This window comes from Orbicella franksi, chromosome 8 (assembly GCF_964199315.1).
Source record: "Orbicella franksi chromosome 8, jaOrbFran1.1, whole genome shotgun sequence".
Classification (NCBI taxonomy): Eukaryota; Metazoa; Cnidaria; class Anthozoa; order Scleractinia; family Merulinidae; genus Orbicella; species Orbicella franksi.
This window is the reverse complement of record NC_138152.1, coordinates 7266362-7292987: the sequence shown is the minus strand read 5'-3', so window position 1 is coordinate 7292987 and position 26626 is coordinate 7266362. Positions and strand designations below refer to the sequence as shown.

Genomic DNA, 26626 nt, shown 5'->3' with positions numbered 1-26626 from the left:
TTCAACACGCTCAATAATATCTTTATTCCATGTCGACAGGAAAATTGTCGCTGTGTAAACCCTCTCGGCAGGTGATAAAATAATTCTCGTTGCTACCGGTGACCGCGCTTGACAGGTCAAAAATACCCAGAAATATCTGGAGCTCAATAGAGATTGAGAATCTATTTTATAATAATACCTCTTAAATACAGCAGCGCGGGATACGTTCGGTAAAAAATATAATACTGCTACTAAGCTACACCTTCCCTTGGGTAGGTGCCATAAGACATGATGGAATCGCTTTCTGAAGCGCTTGCTTTGAGGACTAAGGTCTTTGTTTGGACAGAAACAGTTTTGTTAGCTGTTATCAATGCTGTGGCCTTCTCTGGTAATCTTCTAACTTGTTATGCCGTGTTCAGAAACCAGAGACTTCGTACGCTACCCAACATGTTTGTGATAGCGCTTGGTGTAAGCGATATTCTCATGTCCATCTTCTGTATGCCTTTTTCAGTTGTAACTCTGTTTCACGGCCGCTGGATGTTTGGTGAGAGTTTTTGTCGTTTTGACGGTTTTGGAGCATTGACATTTGGACTTGCTGCTCTTCAGACCATGGGATTAATTGCAGTTAGTCGATATTTTTGCGTTGTCAAACCAGAAAAGTACGCGGTGTTGTTCAAAAAACAAAGAGCTTTGCTGTACATTGCTGTTGTTTGGTGCGTAGCTCTCGCTGGATCTGTGCCTCCATTCTTCATGAAGAACGCTGGCTTCGAATTCCAGCCGGGTAAAGCCATGTGTTTGTACACATTTGAGAGAAGCATTCCTTACGCCGTGTTTCTTGGGTCCGTTTATATTGCAGCACCCTTAACAGTAATTAAAATCTGCTACGCCAAAGTGTTCTACACAGTGTCTAGATCAAACCAAGTTTTCTCGCTGGAAAATAATCTGCAGCAGCTCAGAGTGAACGTGGAAGAAGCAAAAGTGACCAAGACTTTAGCAGCAGTAATGGTCGGTTTTTCATGTTGTTGGCTTCCTATTGGTGTAATGGACTACATCGACGTCGCACAAGGGAAACCCACCTTTCCGCGACAGGCTTACCTTACATACGGGTTCTTGATTTACCTAAGTAGCACCATTAACCCCTTTATATATGGGGTAACAAATAAACAGTTCAGGCGAGAGTACAAAGCTATTTTGAGACAAATTCTTTGCTTTCGGTGCCAAAATAATCATGAGAATTAGCATAAAGCAAAGCTTTCACGTACTTTATTACAGGTTCGGAGGGGTTAAAGAAGAAAAAAATCCAGTTAGTGGTAGGGAGGAGGATTTGAATCAGGGACCTCCCGATTTCAAACACAGCGCCCTAAACCACTCGGCCTGATTAACGTTTGTAAACTCGACAGTTTAGTGTAAAATGTATCTATAGATAAACCAACTGGGCCAAAAGTTGTAGAGGATTGGCAGATCCACACACCCTTATTCACATCCATCTCCCCTCTGTCTACTGGTGGAGCGGTTCTGCGGTGAAATTAAATAAAGGAAACAACCATTTATACTGAGCATTTTCATTTGATTGTAGCAGTTCCAATCTTTATGGTTTTCACAGCCTCACACCTCAACCAACACGAATATTTCCGGAATTTCGTTCTAATTAATAAACAGCCACTGTTACCCAAGGTTTTAAGCTTGACATAATTTAACCATTTTAATCGTCACCATGGCAATAAGTTCCTGTCAATCAAGTCTCCAACAATCATTCTGCCGTTAATGAGCAGATTTGGTTTCCATTTTTGTTCCTTGCCAAGAGACACGAATGGCGGCTGTACAAATACCCTTCGTTAAAAAACTACAAACAAAACTTCAAGAAACTTATTACACGATTTTAAAGTATAAGAATGAAATAATATTTGTGCCAAGTTTTGTTTTCATAAGATTGTTTTTACGCCCCCGCTGTTTTCGTAAAAAAGCGTGAAATTCTGAACATTGTAAGCCGCGAAAACCGCCATCATATGCAAATTTCGAACTTTCTTAAATTTTGGCCGTAAAATAAATCGCTGGAACTTTAAACTATTTTTCCATGAATAAGTTCACCCAAAGGTATGTTTTGGCGAAATAAAAGAAAAATCGATTTTTCGTGACTGTCTTCCGATTCTCGACACTCTCAGAAAATCACTCTTAAGTCTCGTGCGATAGCGACGCTGTTCTTTCTACTAAAAAAAGCTCCTTTGACATTCGCAGAAGTCTTCTTCTCCTCTCATTGTAGAAATCAATTTAATTGAGCTAGTGTCAAATGTCAAAGACACCTACCAACTTCCTTTTAAAATCACCGTCGAAAACAATCTGCGAAGCTTTCAGTTTAAAATTATTCATAACATCATACCAACCAATCTCTCTCCACATAAAATGAACATAAAAGAAACCCCGCAGTGCAAAAACTGCCTTTTCCAAAATGAAGCACTTGTTCACATGCTTCTTGAGTGCCCTGTAGTTGAACCCTTTTGGAATAACGTTTTAATGTGGTGGAAAATCAAGCGTTCCGACAATATTAATTAATTAATTAACAATACCAATTACTCTGAAATTCTTTACGGCTACAAACCCGAAACTAAGAGCTTTTACGCGTTAAATCATTATTTTCTTATTGCTGAATATCCGATGTATGTCTCACAAGAAATCAGTCAGTCCCCGAACTTGAAGGTCTTTCTTGCCTTAATGGAAAATAAAATCAAATGTGAAAGACAAATAGCCATTAAAAGCTCAAACTGTAGAAAATGCGAAGCTAAGTGGACCACTCTCTGCATTTGCAATGCGTGGTCTACCTCCGTTGTATACTGCTAGGCCTATTTTCCATGTTCCAATATTGAAAGCTAAGGTGTCATATTTGTTTTATTTTTTCGAGTTTTTGTACTATTTTTATATATTTCTTTTTTGTGTGTAGTGTATCCTAAATTTTTTTCCTATATGAAATAAGTTTGAAATTAGCGTTCGTTTTTTGTGCGTGTGCTAGTAGTGTGCGTGTGCGTTATGTTTTAGTATTAACGTTAGTAGCGTGCTTATAAATTATTTTTTGGTCTGTAATTTAATAAGAAAAAAAAAAGGAATTGTTAACAGTGTACTACGTGAAATAAAATAAGATTTAAAAACATTTACGCTACACAATTCCACTACACGGAAGTCGAAGGACCTAGGGACCTCACAGTCTCAATCTCTTTGGAGATGCCTTATCGTGGTGTAAGGATCCTCTCATGTAGAAAGTTGGGTGGAAACACTCTAATGACTCCTGAGGCTGATAGGTGGATGTGAAACTCCCCGGGTTAGCCACCTGTCGAGTGGATAAAGGTGGCTACAGAAACTAACCCTACAGCTAAACTTTTCCCAGATGGTCCCACAGGACTGAAAGGGCTAGCGATTTTTACCTATCCCGACAAAAACACTGGTAGGCAAACCATGCCGCCATCAAGGCCGAAGCTATTGTTTCTCGTACTGTATCCGAATCGAGACAAGGAATGTACCGATCTGTTTCTTGAGTGTAACTCTCGGGGGGCTAGGAGGAAAGGCAGACTGAAGAAGTCATGGAGTAGGACTATACAGCAGGAGCATGAGGACTTGGGGATGTCATGGAATCAAGAGAAACGGACTGCACAAAACTGGGTCCGCTGAAAAGCTGTAGCGGAGGACCTATGCTCCGGTCGGAGTGAAGACTATTAAGTCAAGTCACGCTACACGATTAGCTTCAAAAACTCGCCCTACTTTTTAATCTAACCTGAAGTAAAACTAAAACCAACCATATCTCGTTCGCACTCGTTTTCCCATGCTTTGCGTCAGCTACTTGCAATCACTTTGAGTTTTGATTGGTTTATTCTACTGTCTGTGTCCTTTGTGATTGACCAGAGCGACATTTAATTGAAAACTGCTCCATTCCGTCACTCAATAAAGGCCTGGCTAAACTAGAAAAAATTAGGAAACTTCGTTGCAGATACACTGTTTCTTGTTCTAGTTACGGCCAAATTAGAGCGAACAAAACAAATATTCTACTGCCCCAGTGGCTACACGAAGAAACATTGTCTCAGAAAACAAAGGCTCAGGCATGCGCATAGTAGACAGACTGCCTTTCGAAGGAGCCTGGGGAAGACTTTAGCATATTACATCGATTTGACAGTAAGCCTCTTCCTTTTTGTCGCTATTTATGCGGTCTTCATGAACTACATCCCATTAATGGGCTCGGTCCTCAAACAGGTTTATTAGTAACTCTGTATCCTCGTCCTTCTAATTCATTTCCTATTTTCCCTTCTATGACCTGCTTCTGCTCTTCTACTTCGACTTCGCCGTCAGCCATTGTTGTACGCCTGCCGTTGCTGGGAAACCTTTTTTAATGGACAGGCTATATTGAGCATAAATTGACTTCCGTCGCTAAAAGGTGAAATTTCATAGCTTTTCAAACAAGAACAATTGTACTCGTACGTAATGTTTCCTTGTAAATATTAACTGTTGTAATTAGCGTCATATTCAACACGCTCAGATATATCTAATATATTGCATATCGACAGGAAAATTGTCGTTGAGTAAACCCGTTCGGCAGGGGTTAAAATAACTCCATTAGCTACCTCACTGCGCTTGACAGGTCAGAAACCAGAATTATCTAGAGCTGAATTGAGACTGAGAATCAAATATCTCATCAGTAATAAATACCTTTAAATAATAACAGCAACGAGGGTTTGTACACAAATTGAAAGTTTAATACTGCTTCAAAACTTTAAAGTTTTTTTTTTCCGTAAGTCGTCAAAGTCATGAAGGAATCATTTTCTAAAGAGCTTGCTTTGAGGACGGACGCCCTTGTTTGGATTGAAACAGTTTTGTTAGCTCTCATCAATGTTGTGGCCTTCTTTGGCAATCTCCTTACTTGTTACGCCGTGTACAGAAACCACAGCCTTCGTACGCTTCCCAACATGCTTGTGATAGCGCTTGATGTAAGCGATATTCTCATGTCCATCTTCTGTATGCCTTTTTCAGTTGTAACTCTTTTTCGCGGCCACTGGATTTTTGGTGAGAGTTTTTGTCGTTTTGTCGGTTTTGGAGCATTCACATTTGGATTTGCTTCTCTTCAGACTATGGGATTAATTGCACTCAGTCGATATTACTGCGTTGTCAAACCGGAAAAGTACGCGGTCTTGTTCAAAAAACAAAGAGCTTTGCTGTACATTGCTGTTGTTTGGTGCGTAGCTCTCGTTGGATCTGTGCCTCCGTTCTTCTTTAACAACTCTGGATTTGAATTCCACCCGGGTAAAGCCATGTGCTTGTATACATTTGAAAGAAACATTCCCTACGCTGTCTTTCTTGGGCTCATTTATATTGCAGCACCCTTAACAGTAATTAAAATCTGCTACGCCAAAGTGTTCTGCTCAGTATCGCAATCAAACCGTGTTTTCTCGCTTCAAAACAACTTGCAGCAACTCAGAGCGAACGTGGAAGAAGCAAAAGTTACCAAGACTTTAGCAGCAGTAATGGTCGGTTTTACATGTTGTTGGCTTCCTATCTCTGTCATGGACTACATCGACGTCGCACAAGGGAAATCCACTTTTTCGCGACAAGCTTACCTTACATACGGGTTCTTGATTTACCTTAGTAGCGCCATAAACCCTTTCATATGTGGAGTAACAAATAAACAGTTCAGGCGAGAGTACAAAGCTATTTTGAGTCAGATTCTCTGACTTCGGCGCCAAAACGATCACCAGAGTTATCATAAAGCAAAGCCTTCACGCACTTTGTTACAGCTTCGGAGGGGATATACGTACAAGAAACCCACTTGAGCGCAGAGTATTATAATATAAACTTTTTTTTTTCTTAATTAACCTTTGCGAACTCGCCGATGTACACCAAAATGTATCTGCAGATAAACCATTTGGGCCAAAAGTTGAGTTTATAACCCGTTTATTCACACCCAAGTCCATCTATCTACATTTTCAGGCGGAGCGGTGAAACTGAATAAAGGAAACTACCATTTACAGCATTTTCAGTAAATTCCGGTTTCGATGCGTAAATGGATATGACTCTTTCTCTGTGTACAGCCCACTAGAAAATTTCCGGGACAAAGAAAAACTACTTTTGTAAGGGTCATACGCGTGCCATTTACCAGTCTGGCCGTTACTAATGAAAATTCATATTCCATGTAAAGTTTTGTATCGTTTACAGCAGCCTAAATCCTTTTGGTTTTCACAGCCTTAGCCTTAATTATCCTCAACGTTTCTTTGTTCTTCCCGTACGGTGATTCCTCACTAAAATTTCCGTAATTTCGTTCTAAATAGTAAACAGCCACTGTTACCTAATGTTCTAATTTTTTCCACATGTTAATCCATTTCACTAGTTGCCATCATCACATGTTCTTGCTTTATGATAAGTTCTTGTCAAACAAGTTTCTGGCAACCATTCTACCGTTACTGAGAATTTGGTTTCCATTAGGGAAGCGAGGAGGACGCAAATTGTAACTTTGCACTTTTTTATACTGCAATTTTGGTTAACAATATTTGCTTCATCAGCTTAAGTGCCTCAAGAGTACCAAGTCTGAATACACTTTTTCTTCATAAGAACATTGTTTTTACAGCCGAGGTTGAATATTCTTATTTTTCTGCCGATTTTAGGCTGAAAATATTCTTGTCAATATTCTAAGATTATAGCGTATGACATTTCTGGTTTCGAATGTATTTGGTGTCTGGATGGTGTTGAAGTAATTTTGGAGGCAGCCGGCAGGCGTTAAGGCCTAAAATGACGCACATAATTTCTTGCAGAAATGTTATTAGCAACATTTTTTGGCTAGTTTTGCCGTTTAGAGAAAGTGAATTTTATATATACTGTTTGGTTAAAAACATATAATTGTATTGTATTTAAAATTTTCAACACGCAAAGCTATATTCTTTTCAAAATCTCAGCTGCGGGTTTATTCTTAAATATATTTTTACAATCTCGTAAATTTCAGCCTCGATATTCTTGTCAAATATATTCTTGGAAAAAAAGAGTGTATTGAAAGGGAAAGACACGATTAATTGACCTATGAATGTACGAGCTCATTAACGCTTTCTCTTCCGAGAAATTTTGTAATTTCCGAAAGCCCATATTTCCTTCAATATTAGACCCAAAGAGCTGAAACTTTCACCAATTACTAATTTTCACTGGCTATTTAATTGCATGGAAACATCGCATTTAACTTAATGCTTCTATACGGAAAACATTACATATGTAATTGTAAAGCAAAATGACAGCAACGATGTCGCAATAAATCTTTCGACTTCAGGTTATGATTTCAAGTCATTTCGTTATATTGTTAATCTTCACTATTCTTTTACAAAAAAAGCCTTCCTTTATATTCCGAATTTATTTCAAATCCGGTGTTAAAAAGAATTTGGCACTAAATAGATATTTATAATTTTTTACCCGCAAGCCTGTCACCTGCTCATTGTGCAAGATATTAAAATAATCTAAACTGGGACGGGTCGGGGTCGATTTTTCCCATAAAGAAAATGATATTTGCTTGTTTGCAAAACGCGAATAACATGGTTAAGAAGGCTTCAGAGCTCGAGAGTTGTTTCTTACCGGAGGAAAGTTTTCCTTTAGAAAATCCAGTATGCCTGAAATAAGCTTTTCTGAAGAAAGCCAAAAAACAAGCATTATATAATTCGTTACTGACATCGATGATTGATGAATGCATGGTCAAATATTCATAGAATATTCCAAAAAATATACTTCATTAATAGCAATCAAAGATGATTTCCAGTCCGTACTGCGCAGTCTCAGCACCCCAATGTTTAAAAACATTGTAAATCACACTCGATGTTATTCGTTACGAACCACATGCCTTATCTTTGAGGCCTTTCAAATTCTTTTTCCAACAGCTTCATTGATTTTTACAGCTGCGAAGCTGTTTCATCATGTGATATGAGAAAGAACGAAGCATAAAGCTTCGACCGCGTTATACCCATAATGGCGGTTGTTTTGAAACTTTGAATTTGCTTCATGTAAGTGGTTGAGAAATGTTTACATGTTGCGATGTCTTACATGAAACAAAACAAAAAACGCAAATAAACTCTCGAGAGTGCGCAATACGGAGTGGAAATCATCTTTGTAGTTTAATTTTGATTATTTGATTTTGTAATTTACCCCAGCAAAGGTATGAGTGTAGAGAGGATCACATTTGATCCTCAGTTTTGGGACACAATGAATGAATGCTTTAAGGGCCCATTAACCGATCTATGCGCACGCTCGCGCGCGTTGCTATGGAGGTGAAATTTCACTTCCGGTTACTTACGTCAGCCTGAGCGTGGAAAATAAAAACAACTTAATAACTTCTAAATTTGCTGACATTTTAGATGTTTTTCTTTGCGTTTCACAAAATGCAAAGTAAAAACAAGTACAAGCAGAGAAAAAATAAGAAAAAGACGGAAAAACAAGAGCAACAGAAAGAGAAAAACTAACTCCGTGTGGCTTTGTTTGATCTTACCGAAGTGCGCTGGTAGTGTAAATTGCGCATGCGCTGATAGGGTAACTTCCAATATATATCGGGCGCACTTCCGGTTTCTTTAAATGCTAAAGGAAACGCGATTTTTCATTAAATGCGGCCTTTTTCGACGGATTTCGATGAAAGCCAACTTTGGAAAGATAGCTATGCATTCCTTTTTCAAAATCATGCTTTATTCAGAAAATTACGAATTTTTTAATATTTTGAAATTCTCTCAAAATCTGACCTTTTAGAAATGAAACAAAATCTATGCATAGCGTAATGAGGATTTAAATTAAAATTTTTAATCAATGAAAAAAATCCCGATAAAGTAATTTGCCTGGGAGCCTTTGCGTTTTTTTTAGTATCAGGCGTGGCCTGATGGCGTCATCACTACTGTTACTAATCATGAGATAGCTAAAACACATGAAATAACTCTGAAATAACTAAAAATGATGAGATTATACGAGAATAAATTTTCCTTAGCAACGGCTCGAAAGGATCGGTCAATGGGCCCTTAAGAACTGCTATTTAAATCACTTTATAGAACCAGATAAAGCTTTTGTAAGATTTATTTTGTTTCTTTATTCTTAGTTCTTTAGCACAAGACTGAATGAAGACAAATGACAGTTTACCAAGCCCTAGTTTACCAAATCTGCGCTCTTTCTGAGACATAACATTAGGGTCACACTTTTATTAAATGGTGTTGTTTTCTGTAGAGTGCCTTATTGCCTTGCCTAAATGTTATGTAGAAATAAGAGGATTGTGCATGTTACACAAAAAGGCACAGACACTCCACATTTGATTTACTACCACAAATAGACTAAGTGGTACGACACTATCCCAAATGTGGAAGTTCTTGATTTTGTTCATAGCTCGTTCGATATGTATTCTAATCGAGGCAATTTCGTGGGTCTTGATAACATCTTGTGCTGTCATTTGGGTGTTCAACCCTAGAAAAGGTGGAATGTTTAGGTTCACACCAAGTGGAGGAGGTCTCAATTGTAAAGCCTCTATCGGCCATCACAGTGTCACCTGTATGAAACTCTAACTTCAGAAAACCACTTCTCTCAACAATTTCGCGATCGGAAATACTTCCACTGTACAGTTGACTGATAAAAGTTATAGCCCTACTGGGAGCAATTCCAACAAAGCCTTTCAGAGTTACGTGGTTCTTACACGAGCTGAACAGTTTGGAATTCAACAGAAGGCTGGAAGGCATCTGACATCTAATCTCTGTGCAATCGATTTTTACACGGGTGGAAGAGTATTTGTCTTTAAAGCTGTCTGGCATAGTAGCTCTAACAACCTCCTTATTTGCCCATATAGATACCTGGCCAAATTTGAGATACATGTAATTTATCCAGTACAGGAATATCCTGCTCACTGTTGACTGAGAGATGTGAAACAAATGAGCCAGATGTTTCTCTGCAAATTCCCTTCTCAGTCTGCAGAGTACAATGAAAAACTCCTCACTTGCTTCTAAGCTCCTTTTTCTACCTTTGTTAGTAAATTCTTCTGGTTCCTCGGTTTCAGTTTCGTTCTCATCATAAAAACACTTTGGGACACTTCTCTCTTTTGATGAGCAGTACCTAGTGTTCTCCCCACTCGTTCCAGTGTTTAAAAATTCATATACAGCATAATTGTAGCTAAGTGAGGAAACCCGGTGTAAAAGGCGATGTCCTCGTGAGAAGTAAAATTTCGCAACTGAAAAACGCGAGAGTCAAGCTCCAAACTCTTCAGAAGTTCTTTGACATCCTCTGTCGTGTTTTCCTGCGTATCCGTGTCCTTTTGCACGTCATGATCAGGAGAGCTGCCAGCTGCTGGTGAAGTGCAGTTATCAGCGTTGGTTTCAGCTGCACTGATTGTTTGAGATACTAACAACTCGGTGTCTGTATTCGACATAAATATTCGTCTCTTAGGAGGCTTTCTCTTTAGCGGAGATCTTTGTGACCAAGAAAAACGTGATGGCACGACCCCTTCCCTGACATAAATACGCTTGCCTCCGATAGACTTAACAAAGTCCTCAGGTTTAAAGTGACGAGAGCAAATTTTCGTGTTTTGGTTGACACTAAATTCCTTACCTTGGTCGCGACGAACTGAGCATGCAGCCAACGTTTCTTGAGTTTCACATCATCTGGAAACTTGAAGTAGGAAATTTTCTTTCCTTTTTCAGTTCTTTAAATCTTTTTGGTGCAGTTAGGAACACAATAATTTGCCGGCATATTTAAAATTTGGCGCCCTTCGCATCAGGTGACCATTTTTTTCTTCGCCCAACTAGCCTCGTTTTCGCGCGTGTAGCGCCCAGTCGCTTTTCATTTTACATAGGGTGTATTGTTGCACACTCGCCGTTGCTAGGAAACCTTTATTAACGGACAGGTTTTCTTGAGCTTAAATTGACTTCCGCCGTTTAAAGGTGAAATTTCACAGCTTGTCAAACAAGAACCATTGTATTGGTACATTATGTTTTCCTTGTAAATATTTTAAAACTATTGCATTTAGCGTTATATTCAACAAGCTCACCAATATCTAATATTCCATATCAACAGGAAAATTGTTGCTGTGTAAAGGGGCTCGGCAGGTGTTAAAATAACTCCCTCACATACGTCACCACGCTTGACAGGTTAAAAACCAGAATTATCTAGAGCTCAGTTGAGATTGAAAACCGAATTTCTAATCAGTAATACCTCTAAATAACAGCAGCAAGAGCATCTTCACAAACTGAAAGTTTAATATTGGCTCGTCAAAAGCCATGAAGGAATCGCTTTCGGAAGGGCTTGCTTTGAGGACGGACGCCCTTGTTTGGACTGAAACAGTTTTGTTAACTGTTATCAATGTTGTATCCTTCTTTGGTAATCTTCTAACTTGTTACGCCGTGTACAGAAACCACAGCCTTCGTACGCTTCCCAACATGTTTGTGATAGCACTTGGTGTAAGCGATATTCTCATGTCCACCTTCTGTATGCCTTTTTCAGTTGCAACTCTGTTTCGCGGCCGCTGGATTTTTGGTGAGAGTTTTTGTCGTTTTGTCGGTTTTGGAGCATTGTTATTTGGATTTGCTTCTCTTCAGACTATGGGATTAATTGCAGTAAGTCGATATTTCTGCGTTGTCAAACCGGAAAAGTACGCGGTGTTGTTCAACAAGCGAAGAGCTTTGCTGTACATTGCTGTTGTTTGGTGCGTAGCTCTCATTGGATCTGTGCCTCCATTCTTCATCAAGAACACTGGATTTGAATTCCAGCCGGGTAAAGCGATGTGTTTGTACACATTTGAAAGAAACATTCCCTACGCTGTCTTTCTTGGGCTCGTTTATATTGCAGCACCCTTAACAGTAATTAAAATCTGCTACGCCAAAGTGTTCTCCTCTGTATCGCGATCAAACCGAGTTTTCTCGCTCCAAAACAACTTGCAGCAACTCAGAGCGAACGTGGAAGAAGCAAAAGTTACCAAGACTTTAGTAGCAGTAATGGTGGGTTTCACATGTTGTTGGCTTCCTATCTCTGTCATGGACTACATCGACGTCGCACAAGGGAAACCCTCTTTTCCGCGACAAGCGTACCTCACATACGGGTTCTTGATTTACCTTAGTAGCACCATTAACCCCTTTATATATGGAGGAACAAATAAGAAGTTCAGGCGAGAGTACAAAACTATTTTGAGTAAGATTCTGTGCTTTTGGTGCCAAAACAATAGCCAGAATTAACATAAAGCAGAGCTTTAAAGCACTTTATCACAGGTTCAGAGGGGTTATAGAAGACACTTTTTTTTTCGCATAGCATAGGTATATAAATGTTTGTTTCCTGATTAACTTTTGCCAACTCGCCGATGTACTGTAAAATGTATCTGCAGATAAACCATTCGAGCCAAATGTTGAGTTTATAACCCGCTTATTCACACCCTAGTCCAGTTTTCTACATGTACAGGTGGAGCGGTGAAATTAAATTAAGGAAACAACCATTTACAACATTTTCAAGAAATTCCGGTTTTGATATGTAAATGAAACATGATTTTTCCCCCAAGTACAGGCCACGGAAAAATTTCCGGAGAAAAGCAACTTCTGAAAGGGTCTTGCCGTTTACCAGTTTGGCCGTTACTAAGACAAAATTATATTCAATTTAAACTTTGTATCGTTCACAGCAGTTCCAAACTTTCCGACTTTCGCAGCCTCACACCTCAACCAAAGTGGCTCGTTTCTTTGTTCCTCCGCTCGGAAATTAGTCGCAAAAATTTCCGAAATTTCGTTCTAAATAGTAAACAGCTGCTGTTACCTAATGTTTAAACTTTGTCCATATTTTAATCCACTCGCACTTTTCACTTTTTTTATACTGCAATTTTGGCTAACAATATTTACTTCATAAACACAAGTGCCTCAAAAGTACCAAATCTGAATACACTCTCTTTTCATGAGAATATTGTTTTTACAGCCGAGGCTGAATATATTCATATTTTTTCTGCCGATTTTGGGCTGAAAATGTTCTTGTCAATATTCTTAGATTGAAACTTATGACATTTCTGTTTTCAAGTGTATTTGGTGTCTGGATGGTGTTGAAGTAATTTTGCAGCCAGCCTGCAGGCGTTAAAGCCTGATGTGACGCAAATAACATCTTGCAGAAATCAGTGTTATGAGCGACGAAAATACGGCTGGTGCTGTTTTCGTTGTTTTCTTTGGCTAGTTTTGCCGTTTAGAGAAAGTGAATTTTATGTATACTGTTTGGTTAAAAACATATTATTGTATTGTATTTAAAATTTTCAACACAGAAAGTTATATTCTTTTCAAAATCTCAGCCTCGGGTTTGTTCTTGAAATATTTTTAAAATGTCGTAAATTTCAGCGTCGGTCAGTATTCTTTTCAAATACATCCTTCTAAAACAAGAGTGTATTGAAAGGGAAAGACACGATTAATTGACCTATGAATGTATAAGCTCATAAACGCTTTTTCTTCCGATAAATTTTGTAATTTCCGAAAGGCCATATTTCCTTCAATATTAGACCCAAAGAGCTGAAACTTTCACCAATTACTAATATTCACAGGCTATTAACTGTATGGAAACAATTCGCATTTAACTTAATGCGTTTATACGGAACACATTACACATGTAATTGTAACGCAAAATGACAGAAACGACTTCGCAATAAATCTTTCGGCTTCAGGAAGAAAAGGCTCAGGGTCGGTCCGTATAGTGAAAAACTGTGACCTCAGGCTTGAAAATGCTACCCGAGGCCGCAGGGCGAGGGCAGCATTTTCAAGACCTCGGTCACAGTTTTTCACTAAACGGACCGACCAGCCGGTAATAATAAAGAAACAAGACAGGGTGACTTCTCCATTATCATATAATTTTATTCTGGCGCAGAACGTTGCAAAAAATAAAATGTGAATATCGATAATAGCCGCTGAAAAAATTTATTCCATGTTATAAAAAGTTAATGAAAAAAAAATCTATTTCCCATTTTTAATTTCCCATTTCCCATTCCAGATCCCCCGTTCCCCAATCCCCATTCCCCAATCCCCATTCCCCAATCCCCATTTCCCATTCCCCACTCCCCATTCCCCATTCCCCATTCCCCATTCCCCATTCCCCATTCCCCATTCCCCATTCTCCGTTTTAGTAACATCCGTTACGAACCACATACCTTATCTATAAGGCCTTTCAAATTCTTTTTCCAACAGCTTCATTGATTTTTACAACTGCGAAGCTGTTTCATCATGTGATATGAGAAAGAACGAAGCATAAAGCTTCGACCGCTTCGCCTCCATAATGGCGGTTGTTTTGAAACTTTGAATTTCCTTCAAGTAAGTGTTTGAGAAATGCTTACATTTTGCGATGTCTTACATGAAACAAAACAAAAAACGCAAACAAACTCTCGAGAGTGCGGAATATGGACTGGAAATCATCTTTAACTGGCAAGAGCAAGAGCGACGAATTTCACTTATTAGTTTTTCTCCTATAGGGATTGACATACACTGACACCTTACAAGTAATCCAAATATAGTCATTTCTGTGTTCCCAAAATAAATAAAAATTGTTTCCATTTGGAACCTAAGAAATGTGATTTATACCTTCCAGTTTAGACTTGCGGAAAATTCTATCATTCATCTCGCGTAAAATTTAAGAAACTTTTTTAATAGACTTCAGATCCATAACCTTTAATGTAATATAGGGCTTACGGTATCTGTGATGTAATCGCGAGGCGCTTCATCCATTGAACTGGAGGCAACCCTGAATGTACAATGTAAGCTTCGTCACTTTCCAAAATGGTGCTTAAGAAAATGGAGTCGAGAAAAGAAACGGCGAATAAGGTAAAGATGTTTGTCGTATTGCAGATCAAACACTTAGTCTTTTCTTTATCTATAGGATTAGAAGTGCTGCTGGCCAGTAAAAACTTCTCAGTTTATCTACAATTCAACACCATCATAACGGCTGAAAAGGGCAATGTTGAGTTAAAACCCGTCAGTTTTTTGCCATACACCTTTTGTTCACTTTGCCATATCATACTGAAATGTCAGTCGTTTAGTTGTAATTCGGCACAAACTCAGGGCTATCGCGCAGTCCAGCAGTTTCATACCTTGTTCTGCCCACTAGCAACTGCCCTGACATTTTACTCCATAACTAAACATGTCTGATGAGCTGCATAGAGACCTGATAGGCAAGTAGCCACTATTCTTTTATATTTTGAGTTTCGATTCCCCTTAAGACCCTAAACTTAGCTCTTTTTGTAAGACTTATTATAATCGCTCGAGGTAAAATTAAGGCCGTCCAAAAGAGAAAACTTTGCTTGAGAAATATTATTTCCCTTTATGTGGGCGCCCACGCGAAACATTTGTGGCGGAAACAAATATTGCTTCCAAGAAGAAAGAAGTAGCACAGAAACGCTTTCCGTGTAGAGAAAAAACATTCTAGAAAGATGTAAAATTTCCAAAAACATTTTTGCTTGTTTACGGAGGCATAAAGGTTAGTGATGTTACGATTGCCAGTAATAGTAACCACGAATTGTACAAAGTCATGCGTTCTTCTTTTCAAAGAACATTTGACGAAGTTGCGCCACAAAAAAAAAAAAAAAAAAAACAGTTTGTGAAGATTAAACCTTGTTTACATGATGACGTATTCCAGAAATCTTTATTCATCTTGTGACCCTACAGTTTTTACTTGTTAAAAATAGAACCATTTCAGTTACAAAGTGACACGTTGGGGGGTATTTTTATGGCGTTGCCATAGAAATATGTAGGTTATCAAGGATGTTTGTAAAATAAGTAATCCAATGGCGTCATACTATACGACCCGAGGCAAAAGTACAGAGCTTTCCCTCCAAAACGGATATAAACAATTTAAACCGTAAGCACTAATAGCAGTGTTCGTATATATTAGACTACTTTCAATTCACAGTTCATAATGCAAATTCACATTACTGTTTCACTTACATTTCCTGTAAGTTTAGTTCTAAGAAAGTGGTTAACCATCATTAAAATTTCCCGATGTTGATGATTTTCAACATTTTCGGTGACTACTTACTTGGTAGCATGGAGATGATGCAAAGCGAGATAAGTAGTTAATTTAATTAATGATCACTTTTAGAAACGGAAACGTTTCAAAGAAGTGATACGACAGGTGCTTACAATGTGTCGTGACTTTTTTCTCGATCAAACGCGGAACGTGTCTCAATAATGAACGTACACTCATGATATTCGAGGCTAAAGATTGTTTAATGATTAATGAGCACTCCCTGACTTTCTGTTCAATATTTTTACAATTTTTAGCAGGCAAAGTCACCATCCCAGTTTAAACTCTTGACTACTTGTTCTATCAATACTTTTACACTACAATAGCGCAGATGCTTTACAAGTATCTTGTGAAATGACAAAGAATAGGGCTTGATATTCAGCCGATGACGTCCTAAGCTGATATGTTATAGCTTCGAAATTTCCGCTCTGTGATCGGTTTGAGACCGGCATGGAGGAAATACTTTCTGTCGAGCTTGCCACGAGAGTCAAGGCTCTTGTTTGGACTGAAACAGTTTTGTTCGCTGTTATCAATGTTGTGGCCCTCTTGAGCAATCTTCTAACTTGTTACGCCGTGTACAGAAACCAAACCCTCCGCACACTTTCCAATATGTTTGTTATAGCACTTGTTGTAAGCGATATTCTCATGTCTACCTGGTGTATGCCGTTTTCAATTGTAACTCTGTTCCACGGTCAGTGGATATTTGGCGAGATTTTTTGTCAATTTCACGGTTTTGGAGCTTTCACGTTTGGACTGGCTTCTCTTCAGACTATGGGATTAATTGCAGTTAGTCGATATTTCTGCGTTGTCAAACCAGAAAAGTACGCGGTGTTGTTCAAAAAACAAAGAGCTTTGCTGTATATTGCCGTTGTTTGGTGCGTGGCTTTCGCTGGATCTGTTCCTCCATTTTTCTTCAACAACGTCGGATTTGAGTTTCAGCCGGGCAAAGCGATGTGCTTGTACACATTCGAAAGCAATATTGCTTATACTGTCTTTATAGAGTGCGTTTACGTCGCAGCACCCTTAACTATAATCACAATTTGCTACACCAAAGTGTTCTACAAAGTATCTAAGTCAAATAAAGTTTTCTCACATGAAAATAATCATCATCGACTCAGAGTGAACGTGGAAGAAGCAAAAGTGACCAAGACTTTAGCAGCAGTAATGGTCGGTTTTACATGTTGTTGGCTTCCTGTCTCTGTCATGGATAACATTGACGCCGCGCGCGGGGAACACACTTTGCCGAGACAGGCGTACCTTACATACGCGTTCTTGGCTTATTTGAGTAGTACCATCAACCCCTTAATATATGGTGCCACGAATAAGCAATTTAGACGAGAGTACAAGGTTATTCTGCGTAACATTCTTTGCATCCGACGTAAAGATAACAAGAGCGCCGTGCAAGAGCTGGCAAGACAAATTATCTTTCAAAGTAAAGAATTGAACCTTGTTCAATTGAATGTCACAGTCCAAGATCTTAAACGACTTTCTGAATGAGGAAGGAAAAATGCCTTCGGAACTGATGAAGTGTTAATGATTCTGAGAAGTAACAAGTGTAAACGCTTCCTAAACTGAAATAAAATAAAAAATCACGTGTTACACAAATTACTTGAAAATCCAACTTAAATGCATTTCTATATAACACACAATATTTGCGTTCCTCGGATAACTAATGTGCTGATTATTAAAAATCTTGACTGTTGCATTAACGCGGTTTGCATTTGAATGGCGAAAATTAATTGCTCTTGTTTCAGCTACCCTAGACGATTCCACTACACAGTTTTGATTGATACATTGCATTGTCTGTGTCCTTTGTGATTGGCTAGAGTGACATTTAATTGAAAACTGTCCATTCCTTAAGTCAATACAATACAGTCCTGGCTAAACTGGAAAAGATCAGAAAACTTCGTTTGCGAAACACTGTTTCTTGTTTTGTTTCCAGAGTGGCTAAACTAGAGAGAAGAAAACAAAAGTGTTTTGTTGCCCTGGTTTGCTGCACGAGGACAGATTGTCTCAAAAAACAAAGGATCAGACATGCGCATAATAAACAGACTAACTTCTGAGGAAGCCTGGAGAAGAATTTAGCATGTTACATCGATTTGACAATAAGCCACTTTTTTTTCTCTCTACTTACGTAGTTTTCATGGGCTACATCCCACAAAAAGGCTCTTTCTTTGTACAAGTTAGTTAGAAACTCTATATATTCGTAGCGGAGCTCCGGCGGCCCGAAGGGCCACCAAGCGGAGCACCATACCCTTATAGGAAAGCAAAGGAAACCCACGCAATGATTTTCTCACGGTTATCTTAGCTAGCGGTATTGCTCGCGGGCGCGTATGCACGACAACGACGACGACGGCGGAGTCGAGCAAGATGGCGGTCATACTCCAACTAATAGGTTGACAGAGACATGTAGCCTTGATTTATAGCGCACTTCTTTGATATTGGACATCAACGTTATCGTCAATTGATACCTGTCAAAATAAGGTCCGCTGACCAGCATCAAGTGACCATATCGCGGGCTTAAGTTTAGAGCTCATCGAGGTCACGTGTTTCTTTAAAGTTGACAGCTGACCAAGTGTTAGTTTTTGGTTGGATCGCGTGTTCATATCAGGTCAACTTGTAGTAAATAGTTGTTTGGAAGCCGGTTAAAACTAATCCAGGATTAAAAGTTAACTAAAGTATAAATTTTTCTTGTATTCAAATGTTTTTCACTGCTTTTGTTTGGTATAGTTTGAGATTATTCAAACTAAAAACAGATGGCCAAACAATATACAGAAAACGTCACCGCAAAGTTACAAAACTCAAACCAAAATTCTCGCTTATTCTGGGTTTTATTAATCGAGCTTTAAAATATCCGGGCCAGGAGCTCCGCTTTAGGCTTGGCTAAATCTATATTTTCCTTCCAGTTCTTTCTTTTTTTCCCTTCAGTTTTCTATGATCTGCTTCTGCTCTTCTACTTCGACTTCGCCGTCAGCTATTGTTGCACGCCCGCCGTTGCTGGGAAACCTTTTTTCACGGAAAGGTTTTTTGAGCATAACTTGACTTTCGTCATTAAAAGGTGAAATTTGATAGTTTTTCAAACAAGATCTCATTGTATTGGTACGTTATGTTTTCTTGTAAATATTAACTGTTGTAATTAGCAATATGAACAATATCTAATATTCCACATCAACAGGAAAATTGTCGCTTTGTAAAATCGCTCGGCAAGTGTTAAAATAACTCCCTTAGCTACGTCACCACGCTTGACAGGTCCAAAAGTAGAATTATCTAGAACTCAATTGAGATTGAAAGCTAAATTTCTAATCAGTAATACCTCTAAATTCCAACAGCGAAAGCATCTTCACAAATTAAAAGTTTAATACTGGTCAAAAAATCTGAACTTTAAATTTTCTTTAAGTGGCTCGTCAAAAGCCATGAAGAAATCGCTTTTTGAAGAGCTTGATCTGACGGTGGACGCTGTTGTTTGGATTCAAACAGTATTGTTTGCTGTTATTAATATTATGGCCTTCTTTGGCAATCTTCTAACTTGTTACGCCGTGTACAGAAACCAGAGACTTCGTACGCTTCCCAACATGTTTGTCATAGCACTTAATGTAAGCGATATTCTCATATCCATTTTCAGTTGAAACTCTGTTTCGCGGCCGCTGGATTTTTGAGGAGAGTTTTTGTCGTTTTGTCGGTTTCGGAGCATTGACATTTGGATTTGCCTCTATTCAGACTATGGGATTAATTGCAGTTAGTCGATATTTTTGCGTTGTCAAACCGGAAAAGTACGCGGTGTTGTTCAAAAAACAAAGAGCTTTGCTGTATATTGCTGTTGTTTGGGCGCAGCTCTCGTTCGATCTGTGCCTCCGTTCTTCATTGAATTCCATCCGGGTAAAGCGATGTATTTGTACACATTTTAAAGAAACATTCCTTATGCTGTGTTTTTTGGGCTCGTTTATATTGCAGCACCCTTAACGGTAATTTAAATCTGCTACGCCAAAGTGTTCTGCTCAGTATCGCGATCAAACCAAGTTTTCTCGCTCCAAAACAAACTGCAGCAACTCAGAGCGAACGTGAAAGGAGCGAAAGTGACCAAGACTTTAGCAGCAATAATGGTGGGTTTTACATGTTGTTGCCTTCCTATCTCTGTCATGGACTACATCGATGTCGCACAAGGGAAATCCACCTTTCCGCGACAGGCTTACCTTACATACGGGTTCTTGATTTACCTTAGTAGCACCATAAAGCCCTTCATATATGGGGGAACAAATAAGCAGTTCAGACAAGAGTACAAAGCTGTTTTGAGTCACATTCTTTGCCTTCGGCGCCAAAACGATCACCAGAATTAACATATACGAAAGCCGGCCTTCGCGCACTTTATTACAGCTTCGGAGGGGATATACAAGAAGCCCACTTGAGCGCAGAGTAGTATAATATAAACGTTTTTTTTCTTAATTAACTTTCGCGAACTCGCCGATGTACACCAAAACGTATCTGCAGATAAACCATTTGGGCCAAAAAGTTGGGTTTATAACCCGTTTATTCACACCCAAGTCCATCTCTCTACATTTACAGGCGGAGCGGTTAAATTAAATTTAGGAAACTGAATCAAGGAAACCACCATTTACAGCATTTTCAGTAAATTTCGGTTTCGATGCGTAAATGGATATGACTTTTTCTCTGTGTACAGCCCACTGGAAAATTTCCGGGACTAAGAAAAACTACTTTTGTAAGGGTCGTGCCATTTATCAGTTTGGCCGTTACTAATCAAAATTCATATTCCATGTAAAGTTTTGTATCGTTTACAGCAGTTCCAATCCTTTTGGTTTTCACAGCATTAGCCTTAACTAGACTCAACGTTTCTTTGTTCCTCCTGCACGGAAATTCCTCACTAAAATTTCCGGAATAATTATTTCGTTCTAAATAGTGTACTGCCACTGTTACGTAATGTTTTAACTTTGTCCATATTTTAATCCATTTCACTCGTTGCCATCATCACATGTTCTTGCTTCGTGATGAGTTCTTGACAAACAAAATTCTGGCAATCATTCTACAGTTACTGAGCATTTGGTTTCCATTAGGGAAGCGAGGAGGACGCAAATTGTAACTTTGCACTTTTTTATACTGCAATTTTGGTTAACAATATTTGCTTCATCAGCTTAAGTGCCTCAAAAGTACCAAGTCTGAATACACTCTTTTTTCATAAAAATATTTATTTACAGCCGAGGCTGAATATTCTTATTTTTCGGCCGATTTTAGGCTGAAAATATTTGTGTGAATATTCTTAGATTACAGCGTATTTCTGGTTTCGAATGTATTTGGTGTCTGGATGGTGTTAAAGTAATTTTGGAGCCAGGCTGCAAGCGTTACAGCCTAAAATGACGCACATAGCTTCTTGCAGATATGTTTTTTTGGTAGTTTTGCCGTTTAGAGAAAGTGAATTTTATATATACTGTTTGGTAAAAAACATATAATTGTATTCTATTTAAAATTTTCAACACGCAAAGCCATATTCTTCTCAAAATCTGAGCCTCGGGTTTATTCTTAAAAATATTTTTACAATCTCGTAAATTTCAGCCTCGATATTCTTGTCAAATATATTCCTGTAAAAAAAAGAGTGTATTGAAAGGGAAAGACACGATTAATTGACCTATGAATGTATGAGCTTATTAACGCTTTCTCTTCCGAGAAATTTTGTAATTTCCGAAAGCCCACATTTCCTTCAATATTAGACCCAAAGAGCTAAAACTTTCACCAATTACTAATTTTCACAGTCTCTTTAATTGTATGGAAACAATTCCCATTTAACTTAATGCTTCTATACGGAAAACATTACATATGTAATTGTAAAGCAAAATGACAGCAACGATGTCGCAATAAATCTTTCGACTTCAGGTTATGGTTTCAAGTCATTTCGTTATATTCTTAATCTTCTCTGATCTTTTACACAAAAAGCCTTTCTTTATATCCCGAATTTATTACAAATCCGGTGGTAAAAAAAAAAATTGGCACTAAATAGATGTTATTTATAAATTTTTACCCGAAAGCTTGTCACCTGCTCATAGTGCAAGATATTAAAACAATCTAAACTGGGACGAGTCGATTTGTCTAAAAAAGAAAATGATATTTGCTTGTTTGCAAAACGCGAATAACATTGTTAAGAAGGCTTCAGAGCTCGAGAGTTGTTTCTTACCGGAGAAAAGTTTTCCTTTAGAAAATCAAGTATACCTGAAATAAGCTTTTCTGAAGAAAGCAAAAAAAAAAAAAAAAAGAGTGTTATATAATTTGAAACTGACATCGATGATTAATGAATGCATAGTGAAATATTCATAGAAAGTTCAAAAAAATATAATTCATTAGAAGCACTGAAACTAGCAACAGCAAGAGCGACCAATTTCACTTAATTAGTTTTTCTCGTATCAGGATTGAAATGCACTGACATTGATTATAGGTAATCCAAATATAGTCATTTCTGTGTTCCAAAATATATAAAAATCGTTTCCAGTTGGAACCTAAGAAAGATGGTTTATACCTTCCAATTTAGACTTGCGGAAAATTCTATCATTCATTTCCCGTAAAATTAATAAACTTTTTGAATAGCCGTCAGATCTGTAACCTCAAATGTAATATAGGGCTTACAGTATCTGTGATGTAATCGCAAGGCGCTTCATCCATGTAATGTACCCTTCGTCACTTTCAAAAATCGTGCTTAAGAAAATGGAGCCAAGAAAAGAAACGGCAAATATGGTAAAGATCTTTGTCGTATTGCAGATCAAACACCGTTAGTCTTTTCTTTATCTATAGGATTAAAAATGCTGCTGGCCAATAAAAACTTTTCAGTTTATCTACAATTCAACACCATCATAAAGGCTGAAAAGGGCAATGTTGAGTTAAAACATGTCAGTTCTTTCCTCTTCACCTTTTGTTCCCTCTTCAACATCATACTGAAATGTCAGTCACTTAGTTGTAATTCAGCACAAGTCCAGGGCTATCGCAAAGTCCAGCAGTTTCATACCTTGTTCCCACTAGCAATCTGCCCTGACATTTTACTCCATAACTAAACATATCAGATTAGCTTCACAGAGGCCTGATTAGCAAGTAACCACTGCTCTTTCATGTTTTGATCTCCGGTTCCCCTTTAGAGCCTAAACTTAGACAGCTCTTTTTGTAAGACTTGTTATAATCGCTCGAGGTTTAATTAAGGCCCTCCAAAAGAGGAAACTTTGCTTGACAAATATTATTTCCTTTCATGTGTATCCTGTTTAATGGGCGCCCACGCAAAACATTTGTTTCGGAAACAAATATTGCTTCCGAGAAGAAAGAAATAGCTTAGACACGCTTTCCGTGTAGAGGAGAAACATGTTAGGAAAAAAGTAATATTTCATAAATCATTTTTGTTCGTTTGCGCGGGCACTAATTAAAAATAAAGGTTAATGACGTAAGGATTACCAGTAAATAATGAGCAGAAACTGTACAAAGTCATGCGTTCCTCTTTTAATAGAGCAGTTGATAGAGTTACGACACAAAAAAACAGTTTGAGAAGATTACAAATCTGGCTTACATGATGTCGTATCCCAGAAATCTTTATTCATAATGTGACTCTATAGTTTTTACTTGTTAAAAATATAACTATTTCCGTTACAAAGCTACACGTCGGGGGGTATTTTTATGGCGTTGTCATAGAAACATGTTCAAGGGTGTTCGTTAAATAAGATATCCAATGGCGTCATTATATGACCCGAGGCAAAAGTACAGAGCTTTCCCACCGAGACAGATATAAACAATTTAAACCGTAAGCACTAATAGCAGTGTTCGTATATATTAGACTACTTTCAATCCACAGTTCACAATACAAATCACATTACTGTTTTACTTACATTTCCTGTAAGTTTAGTTCTAAGAAAGTGGTAAAGCATCATTAAAATTACCCGATGTTGATGATTTTCAACATTTTCGGCGACTATTTATTTGGCACTATGGAGATGATGCAAAAGGAGATAAGTAGTTAATTTAATTAATGATCACTTTTAGAAACGGTAACGTTTGGAAGAAGTGATACGACAGGTGCCTGCAATCTGTCGTGACTTTTTTCTCAATCAAATGCGGAAAGTATCTCAGTAATGAACGTACACACGATATTCGAAGCTAAAGGCTGTTTCGTGATTAATCAGCACTGACTTTCCGATCAATATTTTTACAACTTTTAGCGGGCAAAATGTTCATCCCAGTTTAAACCCTTGACTGCCCGTTCTATTAATACAATACAATAGCGCAGATACTTGTCAATTATCCTATAGAATGACAAAGAATATGGTGTGATACTCAGCCGCTGACATCATAAGCTGATATGTTATAGCTTCGAATTTTCCGTTCCGTAATCAGTTTAAGGTCGGCGTGATGGAAATACTCTCTGTCGCGCTTGCCACGAGAGCCAAGCCTCTTGTTTGGACTGAAACAGTTTTGCTTGCTGTTATCAATGTCGTGGCCCTCTTGAGCAATCTTCTAACTTGTTACGCCGTGTACAGAAACCAAACCCTCCGTACACTTTCCAATATGTTTGTAATAGCACTTGGTGTAAGCGATATTCTCATGTCTACCTGGTGTATGCCGTTTTCAGTTGTAACTCTGTTCCACGGTCAGTGGATATTTGGCGAGCGTTTTTGTCGATTTCATGGTTTCGGAGCCTTGACATTTGGACTGGCTTCTCTTCAGACTATGGGATTAATTGCAGTAAGTCGATATTTCTGCGTTGTCAAACCAGAAAAGTACATGGTGTTGTTCAAAAAACAAAGAGCTTTGCTGTACATTGCTGCTGTTTGGTGCGCGGCTCTCGTTGGATCTGTTCCTCCATTTTTCTTCAACAACGGCGGATTTGAGTTTCAGCCGGGCAAAGCGATGTGTTTGTACACATTTGAAAGCAATATTGCTTATACTGTCTTTATAGAGTGCGTTTATATCGCAGCGCCCTTAACCATAATCACAATCTGCTACGCCAAAGTGTTCTACACAGTATCCAAATCAAATAAAGTTTTTTCATATGAAAATAATCATCATCAACTCAGAGCGAACGTGGAAGAAGCAAAAGTGACCAAGACTTTAGCAGCAGTAATGGTCGGCTTCACATGTTGCTGGCTTCCTATCTCTGTCATGGATAATATTGACGCCGCGCGCGGGGAACACACTTTGCCGCGACAGGCGTACCTTACATACGCGTTCTTAGCCTATTTGAGTAGTACCATCAACCCCTTCATATATGGCGCCACAAATAGGCTGTTCAGACGAGAGTACAAGGTTATTCTGCGTAACATTCTTAGCGTCCGACGCAAAGTTAAGAACAGCGCTGTGGAAGAGCTGGCAAGACAAATTATCTTTCAAAGTAAAGAATTTAACCTTGTTCAATTGAATGACACAGTCCAAGATAATGAAAGACTTTCTGAATGAGCAAGTAAAATGCCTCGGGAACTGATGAATTATTATTGAGTTTGAGAAGTAACAAGTGCAAACGTTTCCTACACTAAAATAAAATAGAAAATCGCATGTTACACAAATTAGTTGAAAATCCAACTTAACACATTTCTATATAACAAACAAAAACTACATTTCTAGGAAAACTAATGCACCTGTTATGAAAAAATCTTGATAAGTACATTATGCTAGCGGCCAAGACAGTGCAAGCACTATACCAAACTGTTAATACTTCGGTACAGTACGTTATTTGTAGCTGTTTTGGAAATTTTCTGTAGTGTATAGAGTGGATCTGCATCATGAAACTTGAATACAATTTTGATGTCCAACATGCAGTTAAAGGTAAGTTGTGCTTAAGGTGGCCGAACACAGTTTTCGCGCGCGGTTTTGCTGATGCAATTGAGCGCGCGCACAAGGATTGCAAAAACAAACATGCCGTCAATAGAGCGATCATTTTCTTTACTCAACACTCGCACTATCTGTGCTATTTTTCTCTATTATTGAACGCAGTCTATTGATGGCTTCAGTCTTTTATTACAAAGATATGCTAGAAAAGGTAACGACGCAAAGAACCCAGCAATTCTCAGCTTTCTCTTTGTTACCGAAAGAACCCAGTTAAATGCAGCGCATGCGCAGTTGCTCGAAAAATTGAGACCGATTGCTTTTGCAGAAACTTGCGGATTTCTGACGATCCAGTCAATAGAATTTCAAGAAATTTGGCAACAAAATAGTTCAGAAACCACGTGAATGATCTATCGCAAAAAATCTGAATTTTGACATAGGGAATTTTTAATAATACAGAACTTGCGGTGAAAACGATTAACGGCGAATTACGAAAATCGCCTATGTCAAAATTTTATTAGAACAGTGTTGACAGAAGGGATTTAATGTCAATTCGTAGTGGGCAAAAAATGAAAAAAATCTAACTACTGGATTCTTTTTAAATAAACAAAAAACATTTTTTAAGCCTTGTTTTTAACCAGCCCCGTTGCCATGGCAACAGCACACACCTTAACCAAAATGCGAGAATAAACTTTTCTGTGGTTAACCTTGACTCTTGCAAAAAACGGGCGCCAAAGCATAAATAGCTTAAAAGTAATGGTGAATTAGTCATAGGCTCTTGAAAACTGTGTTCGGCCACCTTAAATGTAGTTTATGTAACAAGTTTAAGGAAGTCAAAATTTCTCTTAGATCATATATCATAATTTTTCAAAATAGT

At 38.3% G+C, this 26626-nt stretch overlaps 5 protein-coding genes and 1 pseudogene across 5 annotated transcripts; all 6 read left to right on the top strand.

Moving 5' to 3' along the window:
* Positions 1–267: 267 nt before the first annotated feature.
* Positions 268–1740, top strand: LOC145495533 (melatonin receptor type 1B-like). Its single transcript, XM_081475173.1, has one exon. It carries the CDS (start codon positions 268–270, stop codon positions 1216–1218), a length of 951 nt encoding a protein of 316 aa, XP_081331299.1. The 3' UTR covers positions 1219–1740.
* Positions 1741–4702: 2962 nt separating this feature from the next.
* LOC145495541 (melatonin receptor type 1B-like) lies at positions 4703–5684 on the top strand. Its single transcript, XM_081475182.1, has one exon. It carries the CDS (start codon positions 4764–4766, stop codon positions 5682–5684), a length of 921 nt encoding a protein of 306 aa, XP_081331308.1. The 5' UTR covers positions 4703–4763.
* Positions 5685–11213: 5529 nt separating this feature from the next.
* LOC145495535 (melatonin receptor type 1B-like) lies at positions 11214–12164 on the top strand. The gene has a single exon (XM_081475175.1). It carries the CDS (start codon positions 11214–11216, stop codon positions 12162–12164), a length of 951 nt encoding a protein of 316 aa, XP_081331301.1.
* Positions 12165–16299: 4135 nt separating this feature from the next.
* LOC145495512 (melatonin receptor type 1B-like) lies at positions 16300–17922 on the top strand. The gene has a single exon (XM_081475153.1). It carries the CDS (start codon positions 16408–16410, stop codon positions 17452–17454), a length of 1047 nt encoding a protein of 348 aa, XP_081331279.1. The 5' UTR covers positions 16300–16407; the 3' UTR covers positions 17455–17922.
* A 1448-nt stretch (positions 17923–19370) lies between these two features.
* On the top strand, positions 19371–20885 carry LOC145495539 (melatonin receptor type 1B-like; annotated as a pseudogene).
* A 2532-nt stretch (positions 20886–23417) lies between these two features.
* On the top strand, positions 23418–25386 carry LOC145495513 (melatonin receptor type 1B-like). The gene has a single exon (XM_081475154.1). The coding sequence runs from the start codon at positions 24340–24342 to the stop codon at positions 25381–25383; it is 1044 nt and encodes a 347-aa protein (XP_081331280.1). The 5' UTR covers positions 23418–24339; the 3' UTR covers positions 25384–25386.
* The last annotated feature ends 1240 nt before the right edge of the window (positions 25387–26626 follow it).

Bases quoted from the DNA above. Each gene is read 5' to 3' on its own strand.
- LOC145495541 (XM_081475182.1), top strand. From the start codon at position 4,764: ATGAAGGAATCATTTTCTAAAGAGCTTGCTTTGAGGACGGACGCCCTT.
- LOC145495533 (XM_081475173.1), top strand. From the start codon at position 268: ATGATGGAATCGCTTTCTGAAGCGCTTGCTTTGAGGACTAAGGTCTTT.
- LOC145495512 (XM_081475153.1), top strand. From the start codon at position 16,408: ATGGAGGAAATACTTTCTGTCGAGCTTGCCACGAGAGTCAAGGCTCTT.
- LOC145495535 (XM_081475175.1), top strand. From the start codon at position 11,214: ATGAAGGAATCGCTTTCGGAAGGGCTTGCTTTGAGGACGGACGCCCTT.
- LOC145495513 (XM_081475154.1), top strand. From the start codon at position 24,340: ATGGAAATACTCTCTGTCGCGCTTGCCACGAGAGCCAAGCCTCTTGTT.